Raw genomic sequence first — 12918 nt, 5'->3', positions numbered from 1 at the left:
TTACAAAAGTTCAATGCATGTAGTGACGTCAAAAGCAAAATAAATTAATTGGTCGCAAATTACTATGATTCCCCGTGTTTCTGTTCTCACTCCAAACGCAAAAAACTACTTTGGTATCTCTCAGGCTCATTCTAACGTACTTCTAATACGAGGATAGGCAAAAAAGATTTGAAATTTAGATTCGGTTACACCACAAGTAAATCGAGAAGAACAGCCGGATTATCAATGCGTATGGTAGCATACGATCGCAAACCAAAATATAAATTGCCGACGTGAAACACAATTTGCAATTTGCAATTTGTTCCGTTATGAACTACTATTTGTAGTTCATAACGGAATTTTGTGCCGACGTTAAATAAATTGAATTAGAAAGGCTGGCGTTTGACTATATATAATTATGGTTTATTTGAGTACAGTGTTTTTATAAGAACCGAGTTTATAAGAACATTAAGGCTGAGGTTTTGGCCAGAGTTAAGAAAATATTAGGAACGTATGCTATAGCGAAAATCATTAGGTCGCCGTCGGGATTGTTGTTTTAGTGTTAAATGCATATAGAAAGTAAGCATTTTTCAACTTTTAAAGGATGAGCCTCACCTGACGACAGACTCTATCAGATAAGAATGCAGTTCAAACGTAAATGAAAAAAATAGTATTGAGGTAGTTCCCCTACTAATAGACTAATCGCTAAGAAATTTATTTTTTTCAAGGTACTTATCATAGAATGGGACAGTATACCAAAATTAGGCAAAAAAATTATTCGATTGGTTGCCAAGGTTACTCGTTGCTAGGTAAAACATCGGCAAAATATGACATGTTGACGCTTACCGCTAAACCCAACAGTATTTAACAATTTTAAAGTTTATTTTAAGTTTCAACTCTCTTTTTGGCCGTTAAAGTTCCTTAGGCGTCTCTTCGTGGATTGAGAGATTTTCTTCACGCTAGGTTATCTTCCACGTTCATTCAGAATGTAAAATTCATAATATGCCCGTGCGCAAAATATTTTGTAATTTTTACAAGATGGTAGACGTTGTTGCATGCCTGAGAAACATTGTTTTACAAATTGCATGCTCTACTGACTTTGAACAAAAATTTTTGTTGATGTTTAAGGAGGCTAGCTAGCCAAACACCCTTACCGTAGAAAATGCTTAAAAACTTTTAGTAAGAAAATGTAAGCAAATTAAGTTTTTTTGCAGCGGAAAGAAAAATCCTGTAGCTTTTCAAAATATATATACTTTACTGGGTAAAAAACTTTAGTTCTCTCTTAAATTTTGGTAGAATATAGGAATTCTGCAAATTTGTCGGATAAAAGAACCCTTTTGTTTACGTTGCCACAAGGAAAGCAAACCCGTTGTTTTTGGTGGTTATACAGAGCCTTGGCCACACTTTTCTTATAATAATACGGAGAGTGTGTCTGAGTGTCTGTAACAAGCAAAGTGGATGTGTTCATTTTCCCATGACGTTGTCGAAAAATGCATGTCTAATATGTTAAATTTTCTGACGTTACGGCGCGACGTCAATAACACTACTTTAACGTCAATATCCTATATTAAATTAATGAAGCCATTACAGTGCGCCAAAAACTTTGAGGACAATTAACTTGAAAACGATGTGGTGACGTCACTGCGTGGTTGACTAGGGACCACCTAGGACCAATTTGGGTAATTTTCATAAACCTTGGTCCCTAAATCCGTTTCGCAACGGACGGGTTGATGACGTCATAAAAACCTTTAAACCACAATATTTTCGTAACTGTTTGTCAAAAGTACACGATCCTTTACAATTTCTTGATCAGCGTTTTAAGATCTATAAGATGAAGGCAACAGGTATACAAACTTCAAAAAACAAATTTTGTGTGTTTTGACCGGCCATCGCCGACGTCAATAAAATTTTTAAACCTTTGTATCTCATTACCGCTTATTAAAAGCACACGATCATATACAATTTTTTGATCAGCAGTGTAAGCTCTACACAATAGAGGCAACCTGAAAACAAAGTTCAATTTTTTTTTGTAGGTAGGTTGCTGACGTCATCAAAATTCAAATGACGCTTCTTTTTCATTTTTATCCTGCCTCAGTGGATTTTCCCACGGGTTTTATCGAATAGTATTATAATAAAATACAAAGGAAACAATATTTTAGCACCATGCCTTCTAAAAATAAAATAAAAGTTCGCCTGAAAATGATATTCCGGTGTAGGTATTAAAGCAGGGTTGCTGATGTGTATGCTAAAGACCTTAATTTTATTTTCAACAATTTGTTTACGAAAAACGTTTTCTGGATTTATTGAAACGTGCCGACATTATTTCTTTTCACAAAAAGTGTCCCAAGACAAAAAAGAAAACTTCAGGCCTATTAGTAAGCTTCCATCTTTCTCTAAAACATTTGAACGTACTTTATATGATCAGATATCTTTTTTCATGTGGGGTAAGATGCTACCGTTATTGAGTGGTTTTAGGAAAGGCTATGGTTCACGACATGTCTTATTACACATGCTGCATGATTGGCATAGGGGATTAGATCAGGGAAAATATGTGGCAGCCGTTTTAATGGATTTGAGTAAAGCATTTGACTGCATTGACCATGAATTACTTCTTGCAAAGATGGTTTCTCAAAATATGGTTATCAAATATGGTTTCTCAAATCAAGCTATACATGTCATTCGTAGTTACCTTACTAATCGTAAGCAAAGGGTAGGATTAGGGGGCATATAACTCATGGCTTGATCTGTTCATTGGTGTGCCTCAGGGCTCAATTATTGGGCCTTTACTTTTTATTTGAACGATCTCATGCTAGATTTTAGTGATAATGACGTGGGCATATGCAACTATGCTGATGACAATACACGGTATGCATCGTCTACTGATATCACTAAAGTGAAGCAGAAGTTAGAAAAAGTTTTAGTTTTTGTATCGCAATGGTTCTCTAAAAATGGTCTGATAAGTGTCAACTAATTGTGTTTGGGAAGCAAGCAAGGCTTTCTCCCATTTTAATAAATTTTAATGGAAACGTTTTAAGGGAATGCAGCAATGTAAGATTGTCGGGAGTTAACTTTGACAATGCCCTTTCCTTCACAAAGCATGTAAGTGCATTGTGCAAGAGGGTTAGTGCCAAGTTATCTGCCTTAAGATGAATATCTATATTTATGTCATTTGATAAACCAAGTATTATAGCGAATTCGTTTGTATCACCAGAAACCAGATATTGTCCTCTAATTTGGTATTTCACAACTAGGTAATCTCTAGCAAAATTAGAACGAGTGCATAGCAGAGCCCTTGAGTTGTGTTATGATCCTACACAAAAGAGATCGGTCTGCAAAACTATGCACCGTCATTATTGTGAGATATTACTTAGAGAGGTAAAGCCCATCCTATATGCAAAGTGTTTTTTCTTTTGTAGAAACTCCACTATACAATTTGCGAAGAGGGTGCACTATTATGAGAAACATAATTAGATCTACAAGATTTGGTCTACAGTCTGCGTCTCATATTGGTGCTCAGTTATGGGACAGTCTTCCAGTGGCAGTGAAAAGTGAGACATCTTTTAGCGTTTTCTGCAATAAGATTCGGCAGTTGGATAGTCTACACTGCAAATGCCGTCTATGTGCTACCTATATACCATGCTTAGGTTATATAAACTAGATTTATTTTTTTCCTTTATACTTTAAATATAGTCGATCTTAATTAGCCTTAGTACGCTAACCACCTTTCTTCCCATTATCTCATTAAATTAATGAATCACTTGTGGCAGGAAAATGGTACAGTTTAAATTTTATTTCATTCTATTTTATTAAAATACCTTATACAACATTGCATATTTTATTCGACTCTAAATAAAGTTATCTTATCTTATCTTATCTTAAGTTCGCATGTTAAGTCAGGTATGTCGAGATTATGACGTCATCATCGCAACGGAATTTTTGCGTTCTGAGATTTCAAGAGTTGGCGCATGCGCAGACTGAACTTTCCATGTACAGGCGGAACTAAATGACCGTGCGACGTGAACTCATTTTCGTCCCAGGGTCTCTTGGCCCCTGAACCGTTATCACGGATCGGCCAACAATTTACGCCACCTATCTAATATTTTTCAAAAACACAAAATGTAAACGAGGTTTTTCTAAACTTAAAAGCCAAAGATCGCGTTTAAAGATTTTTCTTTTGGCTTGTAGATCGACAGAAGGCGTACGATACACTATTTCGATAGCGAGTTCACATTTTAGAGCACATCGTGGAGTCTGGTAGTTATTTGTGGCTTTTTAATTAAACATTTCTAAGGATAATTTTATCATAAATGAACTGACGTGGTTGCAGCGAAAAAGTGTCGATAAGATAAATTTACCCAGTTATTTCTAAGAAGAAAAAAACATACTGTCTAAGTAAAGAAGACAGCTTTTTTATTAATTGGCCAATTTAGTTCAGTCAAAAATTGTATCAGGGTGGACATTGATGAAAAAATATAAAATCCAAAATTCGAAAAATCTTGCCAACAAGAAAATAAATGCGGATCTCGGTACACGCGATGTTTAAATGTTCAAGAACCATTTTTATTTTGATCCCTTCCCTAAGGATTTTCTTCTAGCCGCCACAAAGAGAAAAAAAAAACGGTAAACAAGGTTGAGTTTGACCTCTCTTCCTCGTGATACATCTTTACTTACAGAAATACAAAAGAAAAACAAATAAGTCATACATATAATAAAAAATATCCAACAAATATACAAATAAACAAATTCAGGGGCGTAATTGTGTCGGAAATTTTGAGGAAACTAATAAAAAATTACTATAGTTATACGCCACCATGGTTGACATTGAGTCAAGGGGAGGGCGAAGGAAGTGATGGCATTACCTGTCCCTAGCCCCCCCCCCCCCCCCCCCTCCGCCTACAATTACTAAAATTACACATTTGCGAAAAAGGCAAGTCAAGTAAATAAAATTTAGACTGATTCTGCAACCAACTTGTAACTATATGGTTTACAATTGTTTGTCATTTATTAAAAATCTTAGTCGATACTAATTAATTTCAGCTGTAAAGATGACTTGAAAAGCGGGATAATTCCAAGAATTCCAACGACGGAAGAGAGTGTATTTTTCAACCCTCCCCCTTTTATTTTTTCCACACATTTAGTGTTTTAGGTAAAAAAATATAAATTCGTTTTAGCAGTTTTTGAAGTGAAAGATTCCCCTCCTTAAATCTTGCCCGATGTCTCTGGATTGTTACATTACATAGTTAATGTGTGAACCTGAATATAAATTGACTACAACAAAGGTGGTTATTCTAGAAATTTCTTCCTTAGATACTTTCCAACAGAAGACCATGCAATATATGTCGTATACTGTTTGATGTTCATATTAGTCACATTTTGAAAATATATACCTTCAATAATCTTATGAACGACGTTTCCTGGAATATTGTCTCTACCACTGATAGCTTTGTTTAGATTTATTACAAATTTAAATTTTTGAAATTCACAATCGGAATGCCAGCAATGGATATGAGGCGTTTCCCAAATTTTTTTCGTACTACAAGATGGCGTATCCATCTCTTGTTTATATTCTATAGAAAAATCTTCAATCAAATGATTTAGAGCAAGTTCAGCACCGTACAGGAGAGAGACTGGTCTCCACCATCTTATCCATTCTCCTTCACGATTTGCTGTGAAATTAATAGTTTCTAATCCAGGTGCAGTTGGATGAAATTCATTTAAATACATATGTGCTGTCATTTCTAATGTCTTCTTAGAAGTTTCAGTGAAAAGTTTTGTCTCGCCATACCAAGTCGAACCAACACAATGTACGCCTCGATGTACCATATTTAATTTACTTGCAATAGCTTTTAATCTTTTCATGTTAAATGGGTCACAATATCCACCTTGACCTGTTATAATTCTTTTACTTAGTCTCAATGTTAAAATAGCAGGCGATAAAAACACGTCAAGGTCAGTTCGCAAAAGATATTTGTACGGTTGCATCAACTCATCTACATCCGTCCTGTTGAACATAACAAAAGAATTGATTGGTCCGTATGGAACCTCCATTTCAAATCCTTGTTTAACAAACCAACATTTAGGAGACGTGGTAGCATTGACACTTTTTGTATACAACTCGCATATGTGTTCCAAGTTTGGACATATCGACGGATGACAAAATGTCAACAAATCCACATGCATTACTTTATCCATTTTTATTGGACTGATAAGTTTATCTCGATAATCTGTAATATATTTCCATGAGCCATATACCATAGTCACGAATTGATGCACTTGGTCCATGCTGTTTGGGATATATGAGATAATGGCAATTCGATCTCTTGGTGATGGCAAAGGTTGTGAAAGAACTTCCTTTAAATTGATGTACTGTTTTAAACTGCGAGTAATACGGCGATCTCTTTTGTTTGCAAAACCAAGGTTAAAGGAAGGCCATTCTGAAAAAAAAATACTTTTTTTCCTTTATCCTTTAAGGGCAGAAAATTTTGCGGCGGAAACTTTTGAAAAAAAAGCAACTAAATTTTGCGAAAGGCCAAAATCCTAAGAAATAAATTTAATCGGGATATATAAGAAATGGTGAAATGGTGATTATATAAAAAAATAAATCACTAAGTTTTAAAAACACTTGCACGTTTTGTTGACTAAAAGGCATAAATTTCCTGAAAATGACCAAAAGACGAAAAAACGCGAAGTACTAGTCTCGTGGAAATCCATGGAAATTTGCACATTATAGCAAAGTCGATTAAAAATGTATCACATTAGTTATTCTTAGCTTAAGATTTTGTGCGCCTGTAGCACGACCTGCTTTTGGTCGACAGACAAAAACTGCATGTCACTGTCTACTATCCAACGCATCGTATAATATCTTAAAGTACACTGCATAGATCATTTTTCAAAAATAACGCATTTTCAGAAAATATCAAAGTAAAATGTCTAACGTCATCAATTTATTTTTTTGTTCTGTAATACTACCGCCAAGTTTAATTAACTAACAGAGCATAAGCTATTCAAGGGTTACTTAAGGTGGGTTTGATCCACACCCGACACCCCTACCCTCAGGATATTTAATACCTAAAACTTGGGTACTTGGGATATTTAATACCTACTTGGGTACTGGGATATTTAATATCTACTTGGGTACTGGGATATTTAATACCTACTTGGGTAGTTGGGATATTTAATACCTACTTGGGTACTGGGATATTTAATATATACTTGGGTACTGGGATATTTAATATATACTTGGGTACTGGGATATTTAATATCTACTTGGGTACTGGGATATTTAATATCTACTTGGGTACTGGGATATTTAATACCTAAATACTTACTTACTTGGGATATTTAATACCTACTTGGGTACTGGGATATTTAATACCTACTTGGGTAGTTGGGATATTTAATACCTAAATACTTACTTACTTGGGATATTTAATACCTACTTGGGTACTGGGATATTTAATATCTAAAACAAGCAATAATAAGTTAAGATATTCGTTTTCTAAGCACGTCATAAAAATACCCCTTGACCATAACGAAAACATAAAATATGAAACGACCACAGGCAATTCATTGTGGTGCGCCTCATCAGAAAAACAAAAACATGGAATTCATATCCTTTTACCTGAATTTGATATAATCACTAAACCAAGAATACATAAACACATCAACAAAAATAGTAATCCACGTATTGTCATTGCTGTGGAAAATTTGTGTGGAACAGGTTTTTGGATAAGAGAAATTGATATGGCTTTGAATATTTCAACGGTGTCTATCAATTGTCCTCTGTAACTTTGTCTTTTACACAACTTTTGTTTTTAATTTTATATTGACACGTTATGTGGTGTTTCTAATTGCATTTTAAACCCAGAAGGATCTCATAGCAACCTCTTAGCCTTCTAAATTACATAACAAAAGGTTATAAGAATAAATTTCAATACGTCCAGTAACGCACAATTAACATATTAAGTATCAGATTACGAAACCATGATATTTTAAACTAGATAGTAACAGGAATGTAAACTAGTTTCATATTTCACCTTTTTAAAGCCTCATCTTCACTAGTAGGATTATTCTAAGCGTAATGATTATTTATTTGACTGGCGAAAATTCCCGCCGTATAAGAGAAGAATTTATTGCAAATTTCGATTGGCGGGGATTACTGTCAGCCAATCAAAATTATTTCGTTATAGGCAAAGAATGACTCAGCTGTTTTTTTTTTTTGAAATAATGATCAACACATCCTGTACTAAAAATTGTCCGCGACCTGCGACAATAACAACACATGTAAAATTCCTGTTTGTCAAATTACTTTCGCCTGCAATTATAATGAAAAAAGAATCCGCCATCAACATAGATAAATAAACATATCAAATATTGTGAAACTTTTTTCAAGAAAGAAAAAAGCGATGTCATGATCACCGAAAGAGACATTTTAATGAGGCTTCTGACCAACCTTGTCCCCAGGGTTTTTTGCCTTTTCGACATCGAGGCGGGTGGCGAAAATACTTGTTTAACCGCTAGTGGCCCTTAGGCAATAAACCCTTTCAACGAGGATGGCTGCTGACATAAAAGATGTTGAGCACCATTCTTTTGGATATACAGGGGCGGATTTAGGAATTTTTTGATTGGTGTAAAAAAGCCGCTAATTTGACAACTGGAGGTTTGGGGTTGTTGTGAGTCCTTTACAAAAGCCAACGCCCTCTAACGGGCTAAAATAGCTTAAAATCATCTCTTAGACTTATCTCGCTAAGCAGGTGTAAAGTGGTTATCTTAGTTGTTTTGCTGATGAAGAATATATATTTTTAAATCTTTTTTGTAAGTGATTTGTAAGTAATTAAAAAGATAATTTTTCTCATTCTTCCTCTTACTATTTTGACTTATCAAGACTACTTATCAAGACTGTTTAATCGTCGTTGAGGATATCTCACATTTTAAGTCAATTTGGATATTTTATTGCCAGCATATTGATTACGTCATCTCGTTGTGGATATTTAGCAACACCAGGCCATTAAATCGATCCTGAACAAAAGTTTCAAAATTATAATTAAATGCACTTAATGTGGTGTTTCACAAACAAAAAAGATCATAAATCCAGCTCAACATCAAAAGTACTGGGACTAGGCATATCATAAACGCTTTTTACTTGTTTTTTCAATCACGTGCAGTGGACATTATTCTTAAAACACAATAGAAGCCATCAACAACTGCCACCACAGTGTCGCTGCTAAATCTTTCAGGTAAATCAATCAAAAACTTGACGTTGTAAAAAATATGGAAACCACATATAATTGAATCGATCAAAAAACTCAATAGTTCAACAATATGTTAACCTCATAATTAAAAAAACATCGCATACCTCATCAAGGCAAGCGACAGTTTTTTTCTACGATTCTTCCTCGTCGCCAAGATATAATAGAACAAAAGTTAGCAAAAAATAAATAAAAAATTCAGATACCTAGCACACCAACCGTAATGGCTGAAACGTATGAAAAAAATTTTTTCAACACAACTAAGTTGATAATGAAAGAAATTGTTTTTATTTTTTTTCTGAATCCAGCTACTATCACACGTGTATTTGTGTCCGATAGTGTATTCTCCCAATCATGTTTCCCGTCAGGAGGTCTTGCATTTGCAATCTTAGATATTCCTTTATAAGAATATTATAGGTCAAGAAGTGAATCTAATATATGACTGTAAGAAGTTAGCAACTTGTTTATATTCAGTGAAAAATCAAGGAAATACAATATACTCTCGTTAAGTCAGACACTCAAGGGATGGAATGTTCTACTTAGCGGGCTGCCTACTTAAGCGAATCTCCTCATAAGTAGGATTTTCATTAAATAACTCAATTTGTCCAAATCATCTGGAGGCTTTAAAGCCTTGATTGTAGGTGTTTTCAGCTCTGTAGTATGGATTATCATGAAGTTATTCCTCAAGGTATCAATTGTATCGCGCATTTGAATTGTAGTTGGCTTTTTTAAAATTTGGTGGGTATCTTGTCGGCGCGTGGCCTTTGGTTTTAAAGTTCGCTTCGCAATCACAAGGTCCGTGGTTCGGTCCACATGGCGGGCATGTTTAGCAAGTGCCTGTACCACAGCTACGGGTCAACCCATGCCATGTGAGGGAAATTAGGTAGGTATTACATTCTTCGATAGACATCAAAGCTTGAGTTACGTGGACGCGATATCTTCAGCAGAAAAATCCTTGAAATTTCCAATATTTTACTTTGTTTACAGACGTGATCATTAAGTGCATGAAACGAATCGTCAGATAAACAACCTGACAAAAGCCTGCTTTTTCAAAGCAATTTTGAATGGTTTTTTATGTAACCTCATCGCAAGATAACACAAGCATTTTCATTGCATCTAGCAGAGAAATTTTAGGTAATTTTTTTTTGTTATCAATCGCATCAATCATCTTTTGGATCCATTTTCCTTTGTACTTTGTTTTTATAGAACGGATAACTTCTTGGTCCATTGGCTGAAGGGTTGAAAGGTTGTGTTGGAAGGAGGGAAAATAAATCAATAGCTTTTAATCTCTCAATTTCAGGATGAGTGGTGCATTTGTCAACAATGAGAGCAATTTTGCGACCATCTTTCTTTATTCTTTCGTCAATATCTCTGACCCATTCTTCAAATAGTTGTTTTAAGACTTTAAAACACCTTAGCTTGATTTCCAGATCACGAACATCGGGAGTTTTCCTCCTTTCAAGTTAGCCGCAGCTGGGCCAGATACTCTGATTTTGTTGTGCTTACCTCCGGAACATTTTTTTATCTTTCAAATAAAGCGCTTTGTTTAGAAAAGCTTTAAAGAACAATCCAAACACATCAGCGTTGTGAATGTCGCCCTCCGCATAGTTGTTCAGAATCGTCATTACCGTGGTTTCTTTCCAAGGGTCGGTCATTTCATCCATAACATCCTTTCCTTCACCTTAAAACAGAACGACCGTGCTCAGGATACGGATCCTTCAACCATGGCCAAAGGAATGCCAATGACCGCCCTAATCATTGCCCCGCGTGGGGTACCATCTGCCACAACTGTGAAATTCCTAACCACTTGGCTAGAGTCTGTCGCAAGAAGCACCAGAAAGGGAGCGCTGAAGCCATAACGTCCTTAATACCAACCAACCTACCACCACTGAAAGAGGTTGATCCAGTCATCATCCACGACCCGCCGTCTGTCAGGGGACATAAGAGATGGACTTGAACTTGTCAAGTTGTTAAGGTCCCACCATACCGCCAATATCGTGTCCGGATGAATGCCTCTGGTAACCTCTGCTAACCAACGTAACTTCAACACGTGCTGAACCTACAGCTGTCAACACTACGACAACTGAAACGAATCCTGAAGCATAACCATTCACTCTACCTGACCTACCACCTGTTATACCTGCACGAATTCTTCAAGCCCCGAAACAACGTCGAGACTTTAATAACTAGGACTTAGAAAAAAACTACTTCACCATACTATTTCATTTTGTTGGACTTCCTTCGTAGAGGCGAAGATGTTTGGTTATGACATTACTGCATATACATATTTTATTTCGTCCTTTTAGTATGTAAATATATTGCCAACTAAGAATATATTGGCTGGCCTTTAGGTTTTTATCATAGTTGTTTCTTATTCACCTCAATACACGCAAAAGTATTGCTGTTCGTTCTATTTTTCTCTCACAAACAAGTGAAAGACAGCGTGGATCTTCCACGCTGTCTTTCACTTGTTTGTGAGATCATATGATACGCTAATCCCAATTATTTGCGAAAAAGAAATTGAATTACAATCATTTGTGATGGGTTTCCACGAATACAAAAAGATTTGGACACCAAAGTTAAATGAATTTTTTAATACCTGTATGGAACCACATAACAAAAAAGGACCGCTGTTTGTACAGTTTGCCTGACGGGAAAAGCAGTAAACCAAGAAGACGAGAAAGGCATGAAAGTCTAATGTTTGTTAATGTTTAAGAGAAAGAAAGAGTATATTAATATATTGAGTAAAGAACTTATGAAATGTATTTAAAAGTACCTGATATTGTTTTAAATCAAACGTTTTGTCTTTTTTCCAACGATTCAGCCAGCCGTCTGACGCACTAAAGCCAACTCCATCTTTGTAAAAAACAAGAGATGTTCTGAGCCCTTTCATTTACGAGCCGCTAGTAGCAAACTTCGTCGAGGTGTCCGTACGTTTTTTCAGCCAACTTGATATGGTCTGTTTTAGTATTATATGATCCCGAGCGACGGACCAAAAAATGCAGCTGATTAGGGAGAAGCCTCAATTATTTAAGGTAAGTTTTTGCGTATTCTAGCTATATGGACGCGGATGACAAATTTGAGCCATGTACCCAATGGGTGATTTTGTGAACCAATTTAGAGCTATAGAGATCAAGACCGAAGAGGGTAGCTGACCATTGATGAGCCCCGTCTTTAATTAAGTTTTGTGTGGTTTGACTCTCCAAAGGTTATAGAACTGCCCTGCAAAATTCTAATTTTATTCTCTATGGGTAAGTTTGTGAGCCAATTTAGGGACATTTAGGGTCTACCTGACTCCCCGCAAATTTCAGTAAGTTCTCTCCTCTTTTGGTTGCAAACAAAATACATTCATTTGTTTTGTCTCAAAATTTCTATCTTGTTTTCCATGGGTAAATATGAGGGCCATTTTGGGTTACCTAGTTTGGTCATTTGTTCCTTATAGCCCCAGGGGCAGACCAGTTGACCAAGCTTTAAATGCTACATACAGGTACATAAATATCAATTTCGGTCAACAAAATTTTGTTCCGTATGGGTAAGTGTGATCCGTTGAGAACTGTTGTACTAAACATTCGATGTATGAAGCAAAAAATTCTTTTCTAACAGTTGTGACTGAAGATTACATTGAAGATGAAGCAGAAAAAAAGCGAAAACGAGGTAAAACAAAGGATTGGATTAATAGAAGAGGTGCTTA

At 35.7% G+C, this 12918-nt stretch overlaps 1 protein-coding gene across 1 annotated transcript; it reads right to left on the bottom strand.

The window, feature by feature from the left end:
- Nucleotides 1-4604: 4604 nt before the first annotated feature.
- LOC130644765 (uncharacterized) lies at nucleotides 4605-8225 on the bottom strand. Its single transcript, XM_057450491.1, has 2 exons — nucleotides 7601-8225; nucleotides 4605-6413 (listed from the first exon to the last, which is right to left on the bottom strand). The coding sequence occupies exons 1-2, from the start codon at nucleotides 7671-7673 to the stop codon at nucleotides 5263-5265; spliced, it is 1224 nt and encodes a 407-aa protein (XP_057306474.1). The 5' UTR covers nucleotides 7674-8225; the 3' UTR covers nucleotides 4605-5262.
- Nucleotides 8226-12918: the final 4693 nt, after the last annotated feature.

This window comes from Hydractinia symbiolongicarpus, chromosome 5 (genome assembly GCF_029227915.1).
Source record: "Hydractinia symbiolongicarpus strain clone_291-10 chromosome 5, HSymV2.1, whole genome shotgun sequence".
Classification (NCBI taxonomy): Eukaryota; Metazoa; Cnidaria; class Hydrozoa; order Anthoathecata; family Hydractiniidae; genus Hydractinia; species Hydractinia symbiolongicarpus.
This window is presented reverse-complemented; position numbering and strand designations above follow the sequence as displayed.

Coding starts and splice junctions, on each gene's coding strand:
- LOC130644765 (XM_057450491.1), bottom strand. CDS start 7,673: ATGACAATACGTGGATTACTATTTTTGTTGATGTGTTTATGTATTCTT. Junction 6,414..7,600: donor AGTGATTATATCAAATTCAG/GTAAAAGGATAT, acceptor TTTTTTTTTCAG/AATGGCCTTCCTTTAACCTT.